Source organism: Theobroma cacao, chromosome 5 (assembly GCF_053813885.1).
Source record: "Theobroma cacao isolate CCN51 chromosome 5, ASM5381388v1, whole genome shotgun sequence".
Classification (NCBI taxonomy): Eukaryota; Viridiplantae; Streptophyta; class Magnoliopsida; order Malvales; family Malvaceae; genus Theobroma; species Theobroma cacao.
This window is the reverse complement of record NC_142643.1, coordinates 42,239,763-42,259,808: the sequence shown is the minus strand read 5'-3', so window position 1 is coordinate 42,259,808 and position 20,046 is coordinate 42,239,763. Positions and strand designations below refer to the sequence as shown.

Here is a 20,046-nt window from a genome sequence, read left to right as displayed (position 1 = left end):
ATGATGAAAGAATTGAGAATAGAGCATTCAACTATAGTTCATGACTAATTTGACATTCTTGTGATTTGATTCCCTCTTGAAGTACATTTATAAGGTCCTAGGAATATTGAAAATTGCTTTGAAATGATCTCATACAAATTTAAGTAAACCAATTTATGATGCTAACTTGGAAGATTCTTTTGAACTATTACTAAAATTGTTCATTAATTGAAATATTTAGATTCCTTCTTCTTCTTCCTCTTCTTCTTCTTCTTCTTCTTACTGTTATATTGTCTTAACTTACAAGCAGCACATCCACAACCAAGCAACTACTTACAATGAGGCAGCTGCAATTAATTTAGATCTCCAAATAGAAGAGAGATAAGGTTGCTCTTGATTTACTCTTCATAAAAAGAAATAATTAGCTAAATGATCATTATCAATGTTGAGAGGCAGAGATTGTTAAAATTAAAACAGTTTATTATTAATCCCATGTCTTCCCAAAGCTAATAATTGTAATTGAGTTTCACTCAACCAAAGGCTATTCCATTACAAATATAACAAAGTCAACACTCTATTACTTAGATTCGATAGCCTTTTCCTTCTCGCTAGCCCACAAACTTTGGAGTTAATTTTCTAATCTCGAGCTCCTAACCAAACAATACATATGCTTTCAAGTGATTTTATTAAAAATACCTTTGATTTTATCATGCAAATGTGAACCTAAATACAAATACTTTAATGTTTCTGTTTTTGTTTGTTTACATTCCTTTTTAAGACCTGAAAGTCAGCAAGCTCTTACTATTTGATCTTCACTTTTTTGACAAATTGCTCTTACTTTTAGCAACATTTTATGCAAATTATGAACAAAAGACAGCTTCCCACTCATCAATTTACTCAAAAGAGAATCCTTATATATATAAGAACATGAAGAGTAGTAGGTAACAACAACAAATTAAGTCGGCTAGGAGTTGAATTGACTGCCTGTTTTTTGCTTTTGCTCTTCAAACATGATAGAAAGCCGATCGGATGAACATATAGTACATAGTTTTTTCTTTTGTTTCTTTGCCCCAAAGCCCCGCTCACATTTGTCTCAAGCTTTGATTCCCTCTAGTTCAATATAATAAGATGCCCTGAGGTAATAAAGTTAATACATAGAGTGTAAAGATTGAAATCCAACAATCCTGGCTGGGTTCAAACCGAACCCGACTCCACCCTCTTAGTATTGGTTTTTCAATACATAAGGTCAGCACTTCAAAGAGAACTTTTCTTAGTTTTCTTTACATAAATGCAAGAGGAGCTAGAGTGAATTTAAACCTAAAATTAATACTAGCTAGCTTGGTAAGAACAGTTGGGCAAAGCTTATGTTCAAATAATTATAAAAGAAATTTTAAAAAAAAACCATAAATGCATCAATCTTTATTAAGCGTGCCATGTTGACACTGAGACTTGAAGAGTGACATGACTTACACGAGGGAGGTACCCCATATTCCAACAGTAGAATAGGAATAGGAATAGGAATGAATCTCGATACACATCACACATTAGTTATATAAATGTGATATTAGCCAATAATTGATGTCCTTTGGCTCAGAAGATGATAAGTTTTATGTGATTTGTGAAATAGCTCGAAATAGGGGCATGAAATGATGTACCCCTCTATAATGTAAGGTAACTTTATGAAGATGGGGCCAACCTCAGCCACCCCATGAATGAGAAATTAACCTAAGAGACAAATGTGCTTGTCACATAAATCTATTACATGACAAATGAGAATGTCATTTGTCTGCCCACCGCCCATACTCAAAAGCTCTGTCACCCTCTTTGGAAGGTGTTGCATCAATTATAGCCTTCTTTAGATTCCCATTTATTCCTTTTTTATTTCTTTTATCAGCATTCAATTATATAAGCCAAACAGTTCTTGGCATAATTAAAACTAATTATATCGTATGTTTAGCTTAATTATTTTGTAGTTTACGATACATGTGAGCAGGGTGCATGTTGCTTTCATGAATTCCGGTTTTAACCAAGCTTATATATAGTATGCTTTAATTTATATATAGTTGAGATAGGGAGTACCAAGTTTTAGAATATCCTTTCGAGTCCGTCTCTTGTAATATAAATATATATGTATTTATTATTAAACTAAATATTTATATAATATTTTTTTTTTAATTTTCTTTAGTGGAATAATAAAAATTTAAGCGATTAAATGATCATATATTTCTTTTTCTATTTAGAGAAGTCACTAGAGACATCCAATATATTCTTACGTACCTACCACTAATGCTAGTTTTGAATTTTGCTTGGATAGCATATTAATTATCATTTCCTTTTTTTTTTTTCATTACGATGGATTATCATGATAATCCATTAATTGTATATTAATGAATGGATCAATTCAGTTTGAAGAATCAAAGTGAGGCAGTTATATATTTTAATCTGTTTTTTTTTTTTTGTTAAAAGTCTTTTCTTTTTTTTAATATTTTTATTTTGTCTGTATTTTTTTTTCAACTTATTTATCTCTTAAAAATAGAAATCAAGCCAAATAGAATTTTGAGATGCTCTTAAAAAAGTAAAAAAAAGTATTTAAAAAAAAAAACAAAATTTAGACTTTTTAAAAGTCTTAATTAGCACCACATGTTAAATATATTAATATACCCAAGAATATGCTCCAATCAATATACTGGTAGAAAGAAATTGTTCACAGGACATTGAATCTTCTTTTTTTGGGTACTTCACAAGGCATTATATCAAAAAGGAAAATAATATATAATATAATTTTGGATTATGACTTTATTAGTTTATTTTCACACATGCTTTTACTCTTTTAGTGTAAAAGCATCAATTATCATATAAGTACACAAATAACATCTAGATATATAAGTAAATGTGATTGATTTGAGCTGAAAATACAAAAAAAATAAGTGCACAGAAATAAGATCATCTTAAAAGTATTTTTTTAATTTAAGATAATTTACTCATTTAATCACTTAATTTCTTAAAATATTAATATTTTGACCATTCAATTGTTAAAAATTAATGGTTGTTTGATGTAATTTTCTAAATAAGTTGACTTTAGACACAAGATATGTTCATGTCAATTTATCTGTCACACAACATTGTTCAAGCAAGACTGTCCTTAGACATATCATATGGTCAAGATCAATTTATCTAAAAAATAACTTTAGATATCCGTAATTAAATTTTAAAGAATAAATAATCAAAATATTAATTTTTATAAACCTTAGTGATTAAAACATGATTTTTCAACATTGAATATCAAAATAAAAATTCTCAAAAAATTAAAGGATCAAAATGAGTAATTTATCTTTTAATCTATGATAAAAGGTCAAAAGTAAATTAACCGAGAAAGAATAAAAACGAAGGTGAATCAAGAGTCAAGATTGTCAATAAATAGCATTAACACAATGGATACCGTACTGTGAAGGACATGGACAAGACCAGAAAAGAAATGGAGGTGTCACAAATGTTGGCCTGGCCTGAAAATCGTGATTCACCTTCTTCCCATTTTATTTTTTACTTTCATTTTTCTTTGAAATAAATTATGATGTGATATTTATACATTGAACTCCTTAGAGTTCAAACCTCTCTACAACTTAAAAAACAAAAAACAACATTGTCAATGATTTTTTTTTTTTTTTTGGGTGCATAAGAATGGGAAGAAACTCACTTAACTTCTCGGACTAGGAGAGCCTATCATGTCCTTAACAAGTGTTATATAGAAAAACTGAAGTTCACTTTTGGGGTGTGCCATTTAAGACATTAATAAGAGTAGAAAATGGAGGTAATGAAACTGCAAATGAAGGTTTCAAGTAGGCATGTTTGGCAACAAAAGGGGGATGCATTATTTGTTTAATACACCAATTGCATGATATGCCGGGGAAATTTAAAGATTTGAGAAATCTTGCCCAACATGGATATGAGTGGAGACAACCACCAAATCTCAGTCCCCATTTAATTTCATCACCAAAGGAAAGAGCTTTTAAAGTCAGAGCATGGCCATGGCTGCAGGTTAAATTACCTCAACTCAGAATTAAGATGTTAATTTCTATATGATCGTGAATTACAAGGGCTTTGTGTGAGAGTTATGAAAAAACACATGTATAGAAATAAACATATCCAAATGTAATTTACAATTTGGACCTCATTTACAATTAAGTTTATCCCATAAATATGTGCATAGATAAATTTTGAATGTACCAAAGAGAAATGAGTGTTGAGGTGGGTCCAATAAGTTAAAATTCATGAAACATGAGTCCTAAGATTCAGCCAGTGTGTGACAAAACATATTAAATCCCGTGAATCTCTAGCTGTTTGTATCTGCCCTATGCTAGTTTTCATACTTTACAGATAAAGCTTCACATATGATCTAAAACATTAATGTGCATACATTTCTTTTTGAGGTTTTGGTTACAGCACTCTGATGTAAAAATTAATCTTTGATGACAGGACCATGACATAAGGAAAGCAGATAGAGTTAGGCAAGTGGGAACTCACCCACACACTTTAAAATAAAATAAACGGATGAAGTTGACTTTCTGTGCTCTTGTACTACTGCCTGCCTTTTTCCATTCTTTTTCCCAATTTCTTCATTTCAGTTAATTTTTTAAAAAAGAATTGTATAAATATTAAACAAAAAAGGGGGATTCTTCACTTCTTTCTACTCCTATATAAAGTACCAAGCCCACATGCTTTCCTTTGCCATCAGTAAATTTTTCTTTCTCTTTTGTCATTATTGTATGCTTGTTTTGATCATCAATCATCAGCATGGAGAACAAAGCTTTGGTTAGATTGATGCTACTTTTTCTGGGTTTCTCTTATCTTCTCCTTTCCTGTGTTGCTGTTCCCACAACAAGTAAGGCAAATTTTGTAGCTTTTGAAGTTGACATTTATGCAGAATCTGTTGAGTAGATATTTATTGAAATTAATTTACTTGGTTTATAGGAAGCCTCAAGTCATATAAGGAACTCCCTTCTTCTTCTGTCCAAGATTTACTTGCTCAGGTCCCTTCTCTCTTTCCCTCTCTCTTAAGTTTATCATATTTTCTAGGCATATAATATTGCAGGGTTTTCAGAACATTTCAGTTTTTACCAAAAAATGAAACCTGGAATGTCAAAACTATGGCAACCCAGCGAAAGCTGTCAGGCTGAAATTTTTATTGTCCTTCCTAAACAGTTATTTTGTTCTCCTTTTAGACTAACATTCTCACAAGTTTTTCTTCTTTTCCATTGATTGTATGTCACAATTTGATTAAGATCGTCTTCTGTTTTTTTTGCAGGATGTAATGAAATTGAATGAAGCTGAGGAATCGACTGGGGAAGGAGATGCAATATTCAGTGATGAAAGGATGCTAATGGAAAGCACAGATTATCCAGGGACAGGTGCAAACAAGAACCATGATCCCAAAACCCCAGGGAGAGCTTAGGAACAAAGGAACAAAAAAAAAAAAAGAGAAGCCCATAATTTTTACGTATAATTTGTTTTATGTATAGACCAAGAATGAGGGAAAAATAAATATATGAGAGTTTGGATCTGGGTTTGGGACTTTGCTTTGTCCTATGTTTTGCTAGAATATGCTCTCTCTTCCTTTTTTTTTTTTTTTCCCCTCTCTTTCTATCCATAATCTTGTTTAAGGTTGTTTTTGTTTGTTTGTCTGTCTGTCTGAAGAGTTGTACTATAATCTAACTTGAATTGAGAAACTTGTGCGGAGGGTTTGGGGGTTCACTTTACACAGAAAGGAATTTTATGGGTATTTTGAGGATTAACTTTTGATGATCTTCTTTGTATTTGGTATTTATTTAATTACTAAGTACTACTACTTTATGGAAGAAAGTAAATGTTGGAAATTGTGGCTATTGGTGTTGAACTCTTCAATAAAGCAAATGCACAAAAAAAGTGCTCCTTTTTTTTTTTTTTTTTGAGTTTGTGACAAATTAATCAAAACGTAATCAATCATATTGTATATATGATTCAAATATTTGTAGTTGTTGTTGTTGTTGTTCTACCGGAAAGTAATCTCTCCACATTAAGCTAGAGCATTAGTCTTTTTTTAGTTCAAAAAGAGTATTGCAAGAAACTACCGTGGGTTCAATTCATAAATTCACCCTTTGTAATAAATTGTCAAGTTATATCCACCCTTTTCCGGATTGAGTTTCTCTCTATATATTTTTTTGTTTGATAATTTTTTATATATTTTTATTCATTATTAACATACGAAAAAACCTATTCATTCTAAGAATTTTTTATTTATTTAGAAAAAAATTAGAAAAAAAAAAGAATACACACAAAGTTTTTTATATGTTGATTCATGAATAATGATTAGAGAAAATGGAAATTAGCTGCACAATTTACAATCACTTCCAAATAACTTGAATAGAAGTAAAGGAGTCTTAGCATGTGTAGTAACTTGTTAGAAATACAGGGTTGCAAAGATTTGAATCAATTCACACCTTTTAAGTGAAATTATTTGGGCCGAAATTCATAGTTTATTGAAAATAAACAAGTGAAAATTTTGGTTAAAAAGATACAGAGTTTTAAACAAAAAGGAGTAAAAGTCTGTTCCTCCCCTTATTTTGGAATCGACGAATCAAACATTTACTTATCGTCGAATCAAATACTTATAAAAATAAAAAAGATTTAGTAGTAGAGGAATACTGGATTTCACAAGAAAAGCAGGTAGGAGGATGGTTTTCCCAGTGAAAATTTAATGGCATTTGACAAAAAGTGAAATGGTGAATGAATGAGAAAGAATGGTAGGCAAAGAAGTAATGATGGTGATGGAGGGTAACGGTAAAGCATGAGTTGGACTTTGGATATGATATCGGTGCTGATTGCGATAGCAATGCCGGCTATTACTATTGTTGAAAATTGTGACAACAGAGATAGGCTAGGAACTTAGCTAGTGGGTCGTTCGAGATTTTACAAGATTTTGGGGGTAGGTAAAGGCCAGAGATTCATATTTTATACATTTTTTCAATAACCATTTCATAAATTTAAAAAATAAAAAGATAGGCTTCTTTAATAGGAAGATGAAAATTAATAAATTTGAGCAAAAATAACTCTCTTTGAGAAGCTACCTCACCTTGCATTAATAATCTCTTATCAGTTATGATATTGGACCAAATACATATAGTCTCTTGTGATTCTCTGGAATGAAACACCCGCTGGCTGTGTCGGTCAGCAGCCGGTGGAGCTAAGGTTTGCTTAGAGACAAAAAAGGGTGAAAGGTGGATGAGGGAAAAGAGAGAAGAAGAAGAGGAAAAAGAAACTTGGGTTAGTAATTTCAACATTTGTTAACCCAACAAAAGATCCAAGCGCAATAAGTCTTAAGATTGGGCTGGTGCTACTGGGTTTGTGCATTGGATCACAGATAACTCAACCCAGCCCAATTTTTTTTTGAACTCATACTTGAACTGTTGAATCCAAGTTACATTTGAGTTTGAAGGCCTTTGCCCTGTTCTTAGCTTAATTTTCTTTGGGTGTTGGGGACTTTCTAAATTTTCAACATAAGCAGCCTCTAGTTTCAGGGCTTGAGGCCCAAGTGGCTCGAGAGTACAAGGTTTCTTTGGATTCATAAGCATTATCATACAAAGTAATGGAGTAACATTTTTCTGTCAAAGAGATTGGTTGAATGGATAACTCATGTTTTTTATACAAAAAAAAATGATCTAGTTCAAGTCTTAAGGATGATCTTTTGTTGGTCTTGATCTTAAATATGGCACTTAAATCCTGCCATGTACAAAGAAAAACCTTTATGAGGGGGGGTGTTTGACAGGCACTATAGAGATTCAGACTAAGCAGTCTGAGGCTAATTTATTCCTTTTGCACTTTTACACCTCATGGGGCCAAAATGACTGCATTAACAATTAGACCATCACTTTATGTTTCTTTAATGGTCACCAAAGTGGTGAAAAAAGTGGCAGCTTTCTCCTGTTAAAGTTTGGAACTTTAGATCCTGTTTACTTTTGAAAATTTGTTCCTTCACCCCCAACTCCCAGGCCACCTTAACGGGGAAATCAAAAAGCTGCCTCTTGAGCAAGAAATGGAGTCAAAGCAAAAACTGTAAGAGCGGGGTCCTGTTGAATCAAACCACATTAAAGGCAGTTGGTATGCAGAAACAATTGATTGCCCACACCAGATTCTAGCTAGGGTTTTGCTACTCCTTGAAGTAAAGTAACCCCCCCCCCCCCCCCAAAAGTCCAAAATTAAAGGTAGAAAGGTGTTTTTGTGGGGCCAACAATACCCTTTTTCTTTTGGGGCACAAAAGGATAGCTTTTGGGTGTCAATAAACACTTTGTGGGGGGCCCACTTCTTGCCAAAAGTAGGCATCACAAAGGCCGAAATGAGGATGAGATTGCTCTGACATTTCTCACCATGGCCTTGAGATCTTTATCTTGGTTGCTCCAAGCCCTGGCCACATATGCTGGCCCCATTGGAAAACAAATGTGGGACTTCATCCAAGCTTCCTTTTTTCCTAATTTAAGCTCTAAATTTGGTACTATTTTGACCCCAATTCCCATGGTATCTTCCACTTTCCCATTGCTATCAAACTTCATTTCGTTATACAAGTTATCATTTTTTAAAATTTTTATTTTAAAAATTTTTTAAAAAATTCTATTATTTGAGGAAAAGATCCTGCATTAGTCGTTAAGTCAAATGTTCAGACATTATAAATTAACATTTGATGCATAGGTGGTTTGAGTTCTTTTCTTTCATTCTTCTATTATAATGAAATATACAAATTTGCATTTATTAAATATTTCATCATACTATAAAAAGGTGGTAACTCTCTTTCATTGTTTTAGTCATGAGTTGATTGAGTTCAAATAATGCAACAAAGCATTGTTTTCTACCTTATCAAACTATAAATCATGGAGTCATTGAATGAAACTGTTTGAAACTAAATAATTAAATATAATTCTCATTAAAATGAAAAGTTCACTACACCAAATGTGTATCTCAGGGTATATTTTACAAAAAAAAAAATTATAAAGACATTCAATATGTCATTTGATTCCACAATTTATACATTCTTTTAGCAAAATTTGCGGATTGAAAGATAAAAAAAAAAAAATTAATTTAAAAAAGATGGAAAAGGACCTCTAGGTTCTTAGAAAGAATACACATGGACAACATATACATCTCACATCTTTACTCATATAAGATATGATTATTTATTTGAAAAATTAAATCCCCACTTGAACTACTCTCAATATAAACTTTGACTTTCATGTTGTTGTTTCTTTTCTAACAATCTTTCAAGAATTATATTATGCTATTCAAATTGATTGAAATGGTTTGATCAATGTCCGGTTCTAATTACCAACAAAGATCATAAAACAATATAAATTCTAATTTAGTTTTTAATTTGATTCATGATCGAATAATTTTCAAGTCTATCAACTCATCAAGTTGATCGAACAATTTTGTAAAGAAAAGAACAAATTGTCTAAACATTAGAATGTCATTCAAGTGGCATGGAATGTTATCCTCTTTTTGTCCAATATTGAACTTGAAGCTTTGCATATTGCAACAAAAGAATTTGGACCCCATTTGGGACACCCAATGGCCAAGCATGTACTCCAAACAACAAAAGAAAAAACAATCCAAATCCAATGTTCCCCCACAAAATTAAATAGCTAATTGCTTACAATTTTTAGCCAGCTGTTGTATCAATCTTTTTCTTTAATAAAGATGACACTTTGTTGTTTTTTTTTTTTTTTTCCCTTTTTTCGCGAAATTCATTAGAAAAATCCAACGTATTTCCTCACAACTTGCTAAAATATAAATAAAAAGAATTAATTAATTCAACGGTTTTAGAAATAGGATTTGATAAAACAAAATGGGGGGTCCCAAAAAGGCCAGAAGCAACCTGGCAAAAGACATTGAAGGCGGCGTAAAAAGCGACTCGCTTTCATATTTTTCCCCCACTCCCTCACTCAGTTTGGCTGGCCTTTTTGGTTTCTCCTTTTTATCATAAAGGGCCCCACGTCTTAACCCCTTTTTGCTTTTTCTGGCCTTTCCTTTTGTCTTTCTTACGTCACCTCCATCCTTAGCCTCAACATCTCTTGGTCCGCAAACCCTCCCTCTTTGCTGACTCGGACGCCAGCTGGCACCTAACTCCATTTTATTTTCCTAAAGGATGAAATTTTTTGAATTACATATCTAAATAATTAATTACAATATAAAAATCCAACTCCAAAGATTCATGCCTCGAAATTCAAAAAAAAAAAAGAATAATATAAGAGTAATTAAAACTGTATAAGTAAAAAAGAACTGTGATGATTATTGTTTATTGTACCTTATTTGTTAAAATAATGCTTATAGTACCTAAATGATTGCATTACATTACTATTATCTTTAAGATGGGAAAATAAAGTGACTATTAAATTATAGATTCTATGTTATCCTAATAAGTACTTGGTATATAATTTTATAAAATTATAAAACTTTATAATATGTTCACACATTTATAGTTCAATCCATAGGGACACATTTCTTGATGGATACCCATACTAATGGATACAAAAGAAAAATAATGAGATGTGAGAAATGTAAATAGTTTTTGGTATATAAATATATTATATCAATTATCCTTGACAGTCATTGATTTAATGAATCTCATGAAATACATGATCCTTTCTGGTATTTAATTTTAGGACAAAGAAAACAAACACATAATAAATGTCTTAATTTTAAATACCCATTTTTTTCATTTTAATTCCAATAATTCATAAATTGATTCTATATTTTTTTAATCAAATAATACATCACTAGCTAGATGCCAAAAAAGAAAAGAAAAGAAAATAATTATTAGTCGATTTTTTTATTAATAAATAAGTTGACAGGGCCTAGAATTTATAACCCTGCCAAGAAAATTAAATAAAAAAGTTTAGGAAATAGACAGCTTATCTTCAAAATAAATAGAGGAAAAAGAGAGGCAGAAAAGTTTAAAAAATTGTACTCTGATCCTTCACGTTCTTTATGCTTTATCTCTGAGACTTTTTATCATTTTTTTTGCTTTGGGTTTTTAGTTTTTAAGGGGTTTTCTAGGATTTCAGAGAGAGAGAGAGAGAAAAAAAAAAAAGAAGACTAAAAACACTATAAAAAGTTGCTTGCTTTCCTTTCCAAAGGTGTCTTTTTTCTCATCTTGAAAACACCCTCTTTTTTGGTTTAAGAGTTATGGTTCTTGCTCTTCATTCTTGCAAAAACACCAAATTTTTTATGTGAAGAAAATGAACGGTGGAGATCCAGCTTTCAAGCTCTTTGGGAGGAAGATTGCTGTGCCTGAACCTCAGATTCATGCTGGGGTAAGCTTACATATTTCTAAAGTTCATTTCTTTTTTTTTTTTTTTATAACGTTGGTGTAAATGTTTTCTTTTTTCTTGTTTTCATGTTGTCTTTTGAAGTTGACTATCCGTTTCAGCTCTTGTTTTTTGCTTAATGTTTCTGGGTTTTTTTTGTTCTTCTTTTGGTTTTGTTTTGATTTGTTGGAAAAGTTTTGAGTTTTTGAAGCTCTGTTTTGGTTCCAAAGTTGAAGTTTTAGGACTTAAAGACATGTTTTTCATATCTTCAGCTTCATGTTTATTTGTTTTTGTTGAAAACTTTTATTGACTTGGTAGTTTGGAATGAATTTTGTTTGCTTTTATGGTATAAATGAGATATGGTTTCGTTTTTTTCTGTGTAGTTTCTTTTCTTTTTTCTTTCTGATATTTCTATATATATATATATATATATATATATATTTTAACATATGGTTTTAGATGAACTAAACATAGCCTTAAATTTGCGGAAAAATGGGGGCAGGTGTTGCTTTGGATGCTCCGGGAAGTATGCTCATACAAATTATGTTTAGCTTTTTTATTTATTGAATTACTTTATGTTTTCCTAAGCATCAACTTTACAAAAAGATGTTCTGGTATAATTTAATCCTCTTACCTTCATTTTTTTAAAGAAGTTTGAAGCCTTTTGGTTGATTTTGGCAGTAGAGATTATATGTTCATTGGGATGTTTCTAAAACCATATTTCTGTATAGAATTTGATTATTTAGGAAACTAAATTTGTTGCTGCCTCTTTTTTTTTTTTTGTTGGGATTTTCCTAATACGGATTGCTACATAGAATTCTTTATTTAGCAGGGAATTTTGGCCACTGTAACAAAATTAAGTCACTATTGTTTCTTTTTTCTGAATTTTGTTTGAATTTATTTTGATAACAATAAGTTTCTTGAAGGTTGGTGCATTGTAGTTCCTTTATTTTTGAAAATGGGAAGTTATTTTCAATTTTCTTGGATGCTGTAAAAGTTTTCATTGACAGAAATGGAAAGCCAAAAACCAGGTGTAATTTTTTTTTTTTAAACTAGACAGGATCATGTAATTTTGATTTCCTCTTGGACTATCTTTTCCTGATTCTTGAATAAAAAAACAGCTTTAAAAATATATATTTTATATACTTTTATTGTCTTTGGGTGATGGGGGAAAAGCAGTTAGTCCAACTTGATTTATTAGAAGCTGTTCATTGCCGGTACCTTTGCATAAAGTCTTGTAATTATGACAGTCATACTTTCTAACTAGTTGCTAATCATAGTTTTGTAAACTTTGGAAGAGGTCAATTTGAACATTATTCCTCTGAATTTGGTCATGAACAACTTTCTTAGATATTACTTTAAGTACAATTTGACTGATGGGTTGATGAATGTTAATGGTTGTTTTATAGCTGATTTTTTATCGCAAAATCTTGTTAACCATATGTTTTGTTGTATTTTTTTTTGTTAATGTTAATAAGTCGGTTTGTCCACCTTTTTATAAAGTCTTCTTATTTATGAATCACATAAAACAGACAAAAATATTTCTGTTTTTCCTTTCAATAAGAAATATGAAAGGCAAGAAAATGTTAGTGAGCGTTCTGTGTTTTCATTCTTCTCTCTATGCCAAGTTCTTTCTAAATCTCCTGTTATAAATGAGACAGCTATTTTGATTTTGAATTCCAGGACACCAGTAGTGAGATAACAAACCCAGAAACTGAGACTTCTTATACAAACACATCTGGTGATCCAGATAAGTCCATTACTGTAGAAAATGATAAGGAAGAACACCAGACTTCAATGAAATCGAATGAGATACAAACAAACTCTAAGCTCAAAGAAGAACAGTCAGAGACAGATAGTGCAGACCAAGAGAAAGTTTTTAAGAAGCCAGACAAGGTCCTTCCATGTCCACGATGCAACAGCTTAGACACAAAATTCTGTTACTTCAATAACTACAATGTCAACCAACCTCGACACTTTTGCAAGAATTGCCAGAGATATTGGACAGCTGGTGGAACAATGAGAAATGTTCCTATTGGCGCTGGGCGGAGGAAGAATAAGCACTTGGCCTCTCAGTACCGGCAGATAATAGTTTCATCTGATGGAGTACCAATGACTAGGATAGAAACCCCCGACTCTGCAAATCAACAACTTCTACCTCCTGGTGAATCTACAACTGCCTTTAGGCCTTCCATGGGAAATGGAACAGTTCTAAAATTTGGTGCTGAAGCACCTCTTTGTGAATCCATGGAGACTGTACTTAGCCTTGGAGACCAGAAGAGAAGCGTTGAGATGGGTACAGTCAGTTGTGGAGAAATACGAGAGGAACCCTCCTCCTGTGGATCTTCTGCCACACCTTGCAGCATTCCGGGGAATCACTTACCAGGAAATGTCATGCAAAAAGAGAGAGTAGGTTTGGCAGGACCTAATGAGCAGATTACACAACATCCACCTCAATGCTATCCCATCCCACCGTGGATTTTTCCTTGGAATCCAGGAATGAATAATGTAGCTCCCATGGCAGTTGGTCAGTCTTCTTCTGAGCGTATTGGTGCGCTGAATAGCAGTACTTCAAATGCTGTTCAATGGTGCCCTACACCTATGATGGCTGTTCCTGGATTTTGCCCGCCAAATGTTCCTTTACAGTTTGTGCCTGCTTATTGGGGTTGTATGCCTTTATGGGCCGCTAGTGGAGGAAATGTGTCATTCAGTGGCTCCAATGGTTGCCTATCTCCATCATCCTCTACTAGCAACAGTTGCTGCTCAGGCAATGGGTCACCAAGACTAGGCAAACATTCCAGAGAAACAAATTTTGTCGAAGAGCAGTCAGAAAAGTGTGTTCTGGTTCCAAAGACCCTTAGAATTGATGACCCAAATGAAGCTTCAAGGAGTCCTATATGGGCTACATTAGGTATTAAACCTGACCAGAAGGATCCTTTACGACGAGGTAAAATTTTCAATGCTTTTGATTCTAAAGCTGAAGGCAAAGACCACTTACTGGATGGCAGTCATATTTTGGAAGCAAACCCTGCAGCTCTTTCGCGTTCTCACACATTCCAAGAGAGCACATGAGGGTCCCTTATAGTATTTGGCCTGGGCATCTCATTGTATTACATGCTTTGTGCATATCGAAGGCACAAACATCATCAGTTCTTGTTATGCATCAGGGAGATCTGGGTTCTCTGGTCCGAACACTAAAGCTACAAGTTCATAGGAAGTAAGGCTACTCTGATGATTGACAGGGTAGGCAATGTATCAATTCATCTTTGAGAGTGCTGTAAATAGTAGAAGACAGTGATTGAGTGGTGTTCATCATCTGCGGCCTGTTTCATACACTTGCATGTCTCTTCCAATGTAATTTGACAAAGAAGAAAGAAATAGATGAGAGAATTGTCCTTGATTCTTATCTATTCAAATTGTGTTAGCAAATTCCTGTGCTTGGGGTTAGTTTTCTTCTCAAAATATGGTGTACATTGATCTCCAGTTTTGAAGTTGGAGAAAAATTTCCTAGATGTGAGAGTTCCATTATTTTATGCCTTTCTCCCGAAATTCTGAACTCCTGCACTATCAGTTATTGGGGGTTGCTGAAACTATCATGAATAACATGTGCAAGTTGAATTATGACCATATATACGTAGAATATAAGACGTTATCTCGGCTGGTAAGTAGCTATAAAATGTTGGAATCTTCAACTTTCTCAATTGCTTGAGAAAGGCTCCTGTGCAATCTTTATCTCTTTATCTATTCATTTCGTTGCCACCCATTTTCTCTCCACAAAGTCTCCGGGGAGTTATAATTGTCAACGCAATTCGCCTGCCGGTTTTTGACCTTTCCATTTCTGAATAAGTTAGCTAACAGCAGGCTGCTTTTGAATTTTATCTGATATTGCAGTTCATCACGGAAGTCTGTATTTCTTCATATAGGTACACCATTTATGTCTACCTTCTTTCAACTTTTTACATCTTTATCACCATAATTTCTTCCCAATTTCGAATCCCTTTTTCCATTGATAACAAGCCGTAGTTAGAATCTTTGTTCAACCCCCCAGAAAAGGGGGTTTCGTTTTTGAGCTTTGTTTACGTGTCCTTTCTTTCTCGGTAGAAGTTTCTTTTCTGTTTATAGCCTACAAAGGAAGAAGATTCAACACGCCATGGAACATATTTGTATATATCCGTACTTTATGACTCAATTCCCTTCAAAAGAAATCGCTTTTAGAGTCAGGATAAACCATAAGGTCATTCTTATCATCATTTGAAAGAACAAAAAAAAAAGGGTTCATATTCTTGCCGTCACAGAATGTTAATTGTTACTTTCTTTTAAAAGGGTTGAAGTTTAATGTTTCCTTCTTCCTTAGGGTCCTAATTTCCAGCTTATAAATAGCTTTTGATCATCATAGAATCACATATATTTCATCTACATAAGAAATGAAAGGAAGGTTATTGTTTATTTTTGTTTTAATTTTCAGCTCTTTTGGAATAGTTTTTATGATATTTAAAAATTGTGATTAAAACACTTGAGGTATTTGGTTTAACGATAAAATATATGTACTTTCAATTCAACAAAATATATTCAAAAATTGTGATTAAAACACTTAAGGTATTTGGTTTAATGATAAAATATATGAACTTTCAATTCAAAAAATTAAAGGTTAAATTATGCATTAGTTTCTATACTCTGTTAAACATGGTAGATTTAATTTTGTATAATAATTTGTAAAAATTAAGTTTCTATATTTTTTAAAATTAACAATGTCAATTGTAATCCAATGTTAAAATTTTTCGTTTATGTTGACATAGAATTTGATTGTAATGATATGGTATTAATTTTGTAATTTCCTCCGTAGTTGGATAATAATCACTACACTTAGTTTATAAAAAGAGTGAAATTTTCTATCTCTAAATTCTTAAGCATTACCAAAAATTAGCATTCATTACATATAAATTGCAAAAATACCACATTAACAACATAGTAGTGCCACGTTAGCATCACATTCTCACTTAAAAGTTATGTTTGTATTTAATTAATACCACATCAACATAATCATTGTATCTTTCTTGAATGTCACGTTAGCATGTTTAATGTCATATCAACAAGAATATGTCACGTTAGTATAGTGAAATGTTTAATACAGTTAATTATTTGATTGACATTGTCAACTTTTGAAAATATAATGATTAAATTTTTATAAATTATTATATAAAAATTAAATCCATCACTTTAACAGAGTAAATGGATTAATTGCATAATTTGATGATGAATTTAAAGTCATATATTTGATGAAATAAAATTACCTTAAAGATGTATTTTGATAAAATAAAAATAATCATAGTCACCTAAAAAAAATTTAAAGTCTTTCTAATATTTTTCATGCTTTTGCCATTATATATATATATATTGAGTTTAGATTTGGGTCTTTTGGGAATATAGGTATTGGAATCTTGAAAGCCCATGTTAAGAATCTTAAAGTCCAACCTTTTCTTTGGATTAAAAGCCCAAAGCTTATTTTCAAGTAAATCTTATCATTGTATAAAAATTTGAAGCAATGTCTTGAAGGTTCGATTTGTTCAAGAAAGCTAATTTCAAAGTTCAATTTGCAAATGTTATTTGTAATGTTTTAAACTAATTTCAAAGTTCAATTTGTAATGTTATTTGTATGAAAATTGGCATTTGGCTAAAGTTCCTCAATATGAATGGAATGTTCCCTGGCTACTTGGCCACCTCTGGGATGTTGATCTCAATAATGGAGGTGCCATGACTCGGCTGAGTTCATTCCATATTCCACATCCTGACTAAGCTCACATCACAAAGAAAACAGTGAGGGAAGAGCAAGAATTATTTTGGTGCTGGAATTTGTGCGTCAAACTATGGATAGTTGCTGCTACTACCAAGTCATGAAGCATTCTTCTATAGTTCTTTCTCCAATAAAGCTATTAGACTTCCCAATATGAACATTAGCTTTAGCAAAGCTACACTTTCCTCGAGCCCAAATTTGGATTAGCATATTTTCCCATGGTGATCTATAATGGTGCACCATTACTTTGGATGGTTTTGAGAAGGTGGTTGAGGATGTAGTTTATAGTAATGGAAACTTTTCTTGTATCCCTATTGGTGGGGTATTTGGGCGTTTTTGTTGCAGGTCGTGACTGTAGTGTGCTTACCGATATAGAGCCAATTGCAGGAATCCTGTTTCGGTCCAGATCACAATTGGTTGAATCCAACGGGGAGCTTTTGCGGCAGTTCGGCAAACTTTTACGTTTTCAAGTATGTCTGAGATGGTTTGGATGGAGACACACAAGCTAGGAAATCAAGCACTGTTTCCTGGTTGTACCTCGTTTGCAGTAGAGCTGCGGGGAAGTGTAGTTCTTAATTCTATTCTTTGCATGCAGATTACAAATATACTTGTAAGGGGTTTTCACCCTTGGGTTTTGCATGACCCCAGGGAAAGAATTTGGATTGAACCGCCCTGGTTTTAGTTCCATGAATTCAGTGAAGTAATTTTCTGTCATCTGTTTGTTAGAAGCTAGTTCAATAAAGCAGGTTTAGCCACTTTAGCTGTGATTCTTCACCCTCATTAGTGGCTCTTAGCTTGCCATTGATGCAGTTCTAGATTACTGTGAAGTCTTCTTTTTATCAACAAGTTGTTGCTTTTGGATTAGAACTATATCCATCAGTTCCAATCATCCATTTCTCTCTCATATATTAAGAGAAAAATAAATGCAACGATATGACTTGGATTTCATATTCAGATAATAATTATTTTTCCCTACAATTTTTTTAATATGTATCTTTCAGTTATCTCTAATGCGGGATTCATGTGAATTTACATGGACCTTACATTCACAGGCAATTGTAATTGTATAATATTATGAATTTTATAAAACTATAACATAAACCAATTCCCCTCTTTGCAAAGAGTTTATTAAGATAAACAACCGTATTTCCTTGTGTCTTTGAAAGGATGAGAGGCACACTTTGCCAATTTGTAGTTGTAAAATCCACTTGTCCCCGTTAAAATCCCTCTTGTTTGCCTGTATCATAAATTTCTATCTGACCGTATCATGTAGGGTAAGAATACAATGTATGTTGTGATTCCTAAAAACTAACACTATGGTAGTTAATTAGGAAGGAAACTCAAGGAAAGGAAAATAAGGAGGGATAAAACCATTTGGCGAAGAGAAAATAAAGAGGAAGGAAAACTCAGAGATTTATTTCTTTCTTTCATAATGAGAGGATATAGAGCCATCTTTCATCTTAAAGACTGCACTTTCATTTTTTGTGAGGGTTTGAGGATGAACAATGTTATCACAAGGATGTTGAGTTGGACAAAATTAGTTCCCCTTAGACCTAAAAGCCAATTATTTTGGTGGATACAATAGAATCCTAACTTCCCAACTCTTTATTAATACAAAACATTGAAACAACATGCCATAATTCTCTAGCACAAAAACTTTCTATTTATCTCTTATTCCTTTGTGCCTTTAGTTTTGAGAAATAAAAAATGGAAAAATCAAATTTATCATTTCTTGTTGGGCAAAGATATTAGCCAGAGTGTGTAATTACTTGTGAAGGGTCAATACATTGAGGACTTAAAACGTGCAAGCCTGTTCATTCCTAGCAAATTATGAACATTCATAGCTTCGGAAGGATGGAGAAATCAAAGTCTGTTATATATATATATATATATATATATCAGATTTGGTTGACATTCTCTGGTGGATCCAATTTCTTAATTAATTCAATGACTTTAATTAATAATACAAATTTTTCATATAATTGGTGGCTATGGGCATGATTTGACTTTTCTATTTAAGGATAAATCAATTTATTAAATAAAATACTTTCCCAAGGCACAAGCTGTGATAGTTTGACCTTCAATTCCCTCTGATTGTTGGCATATCTCCTCTATCCCGTGAGTCAATAGCTTCCTTGATATAACAAGAAAAAGTCACCATAGGCAAAATGTGAAACAAGGGGGTTGTGGCTTATTCTAATTTGTTTCTTTTCATTACCAAAATAGACAACTTGTGACGTGCAAAGAGATATTGCATTAAAATATGGAGTGCTTGAATTCCAGTTTCAATGACTTCTGACAGTTGTTGCATACTGTCATTTTGATACTGGTATATGTCTATGTTACTTAATTGAATTATTGGTTATCGAAAATGACAAATTATGTACTTGTTTATATATTTTTTTAATGTGAACTAATACTTATTAATTCATCGATTATCATCTTAAATTAAAATTGTTTAAGTGGTTTGGAAGAATTCAGTTCAAATTACAATCATAAGAACTAGAGAAATTGTTAAAAAAATTATATTTATCCTGCCAATATACAATCAATCTATGGTCTATGGCATATAAACTTCTTTGAATACAATGTGCTTAACTAATTAGAATGATTCTCATTGATAACTGACATTGAGGCTTCCTAGCTGTTGCAAACATTGATCTCAATTATCAAATGGGCATATATGTATATATATATATATATATATGTATATGTATATGTATATGTGTGTATATATATATATATATGTATATGTATATATATTTCATCAAAATTTTGTCAATTCAACTAGTTCTGTTGTGATTTTATAAATAAAATATTATGCCTTCTGAAACCGTGTTCTATATTGGACACTTTGACCTTGGCACGTTTCCAAGACAGGTTTGTGGCCAAGCACAAAACCATTTACTTCTGCTTCTCTACATATATATATAAACCCGAATTTGTTCT

General features: G+C 32.3%; 2 protein-coding genes and 1 pseudogene across 2 annotated transcripts; all 3 read left to right on the top strand.

Moving 5' to 3' along the window:
• Positions 1–4,652: 4,652 nt before the first annotated feature.
• Positions 4,653–5,768, top strand: LOC18599779 (uncharacterized). The gene is made up of 3 exons (XM_088806124.1): positions 4,653–4,858; positions 4,948–5,006; positions 5,282–5,768. Exons 1-3 carry the CDS (start codon positions 4,771–4,773, stop codon positions 5,426–5,428), a joined length of 294 nt encoding a protein of 97 aa, XP_088662250.1. The 5' UTR covers positions 4,653–4,770; the 3' UTR covers positions 5,429–5,768.
• Positions 5,769–11,002: 5,234 nt separating this feature from the next.
• On the top strand, positions 11,003–14,818 carry LOC18599777 (cyclic dof factor 1-like). Its single transcript, XM_007029880.3, has 2 exons — positions 11,003–11,312; positions 12,990–14,818. Exons 1-2 carry the CDS (start codon positions 11,238–11,240, stop codon positions 14,376–14,378), a joined length of 1,464 nt encoding a protein of 487 aa, XP_007029942.3. The 5' UTR covers positions 11,003–11,237; the 3' UTR covers positions 14,379–14,818.
• A 2,149-nt stretch (positions 14,819–16,967) lies between these two features.
• On the top strand, positions 16,968–17,835 carry LOC148762931 (uncharacterized; annotated as a pseudogene).
• Positions 17,836–20,046: the final 2,211 nt, after the last annotated feature.

What these genes read in the sequence shown, in the direction of transcription:
- LOC18599777 (XM_007029880.3), top strand. Translation starts at nt 11,238, where the DNA reads ATGAACGGTGGAGATCCAGCTTTCAAGCTCTTTGGGAGGAAGATTGCT. An exon ending in AACCTCAGATTCATGCTGGG is followed by an intron (nt 11,313 to 12,989) that starts GTAAGCTTACAT and finishes TTTGAATTCCAG; the next exon opens with GACACCAGTAGTGAGATAAC.
- LOC18599779 (XM_088806124.1), top strand. Translation starts at nt 4,771, where the DNA reads ATGGAGAACAAAGCTTTGGTTAGATTGATGCTACTTTTTCTGGGTTTC. An exon ending in TGTTGCTGTTCCCACAACAA is followed by an intron (nt 4,859 to 4,947) that starts GTAAGGCAAATT and finishes CTTGGTTTATAG; the next exon opens with GAAGCCTCAAGTCATATAAG. An exon ending in TCCAAGATTTACTTGCTCAG is followed by an intron (nt 5,007 to 5,281) that starts GTCCCTTCTCTC and finishes TTTTTTTTGCAG; the next exon opens with GATGTAATGAAATTGAATGA.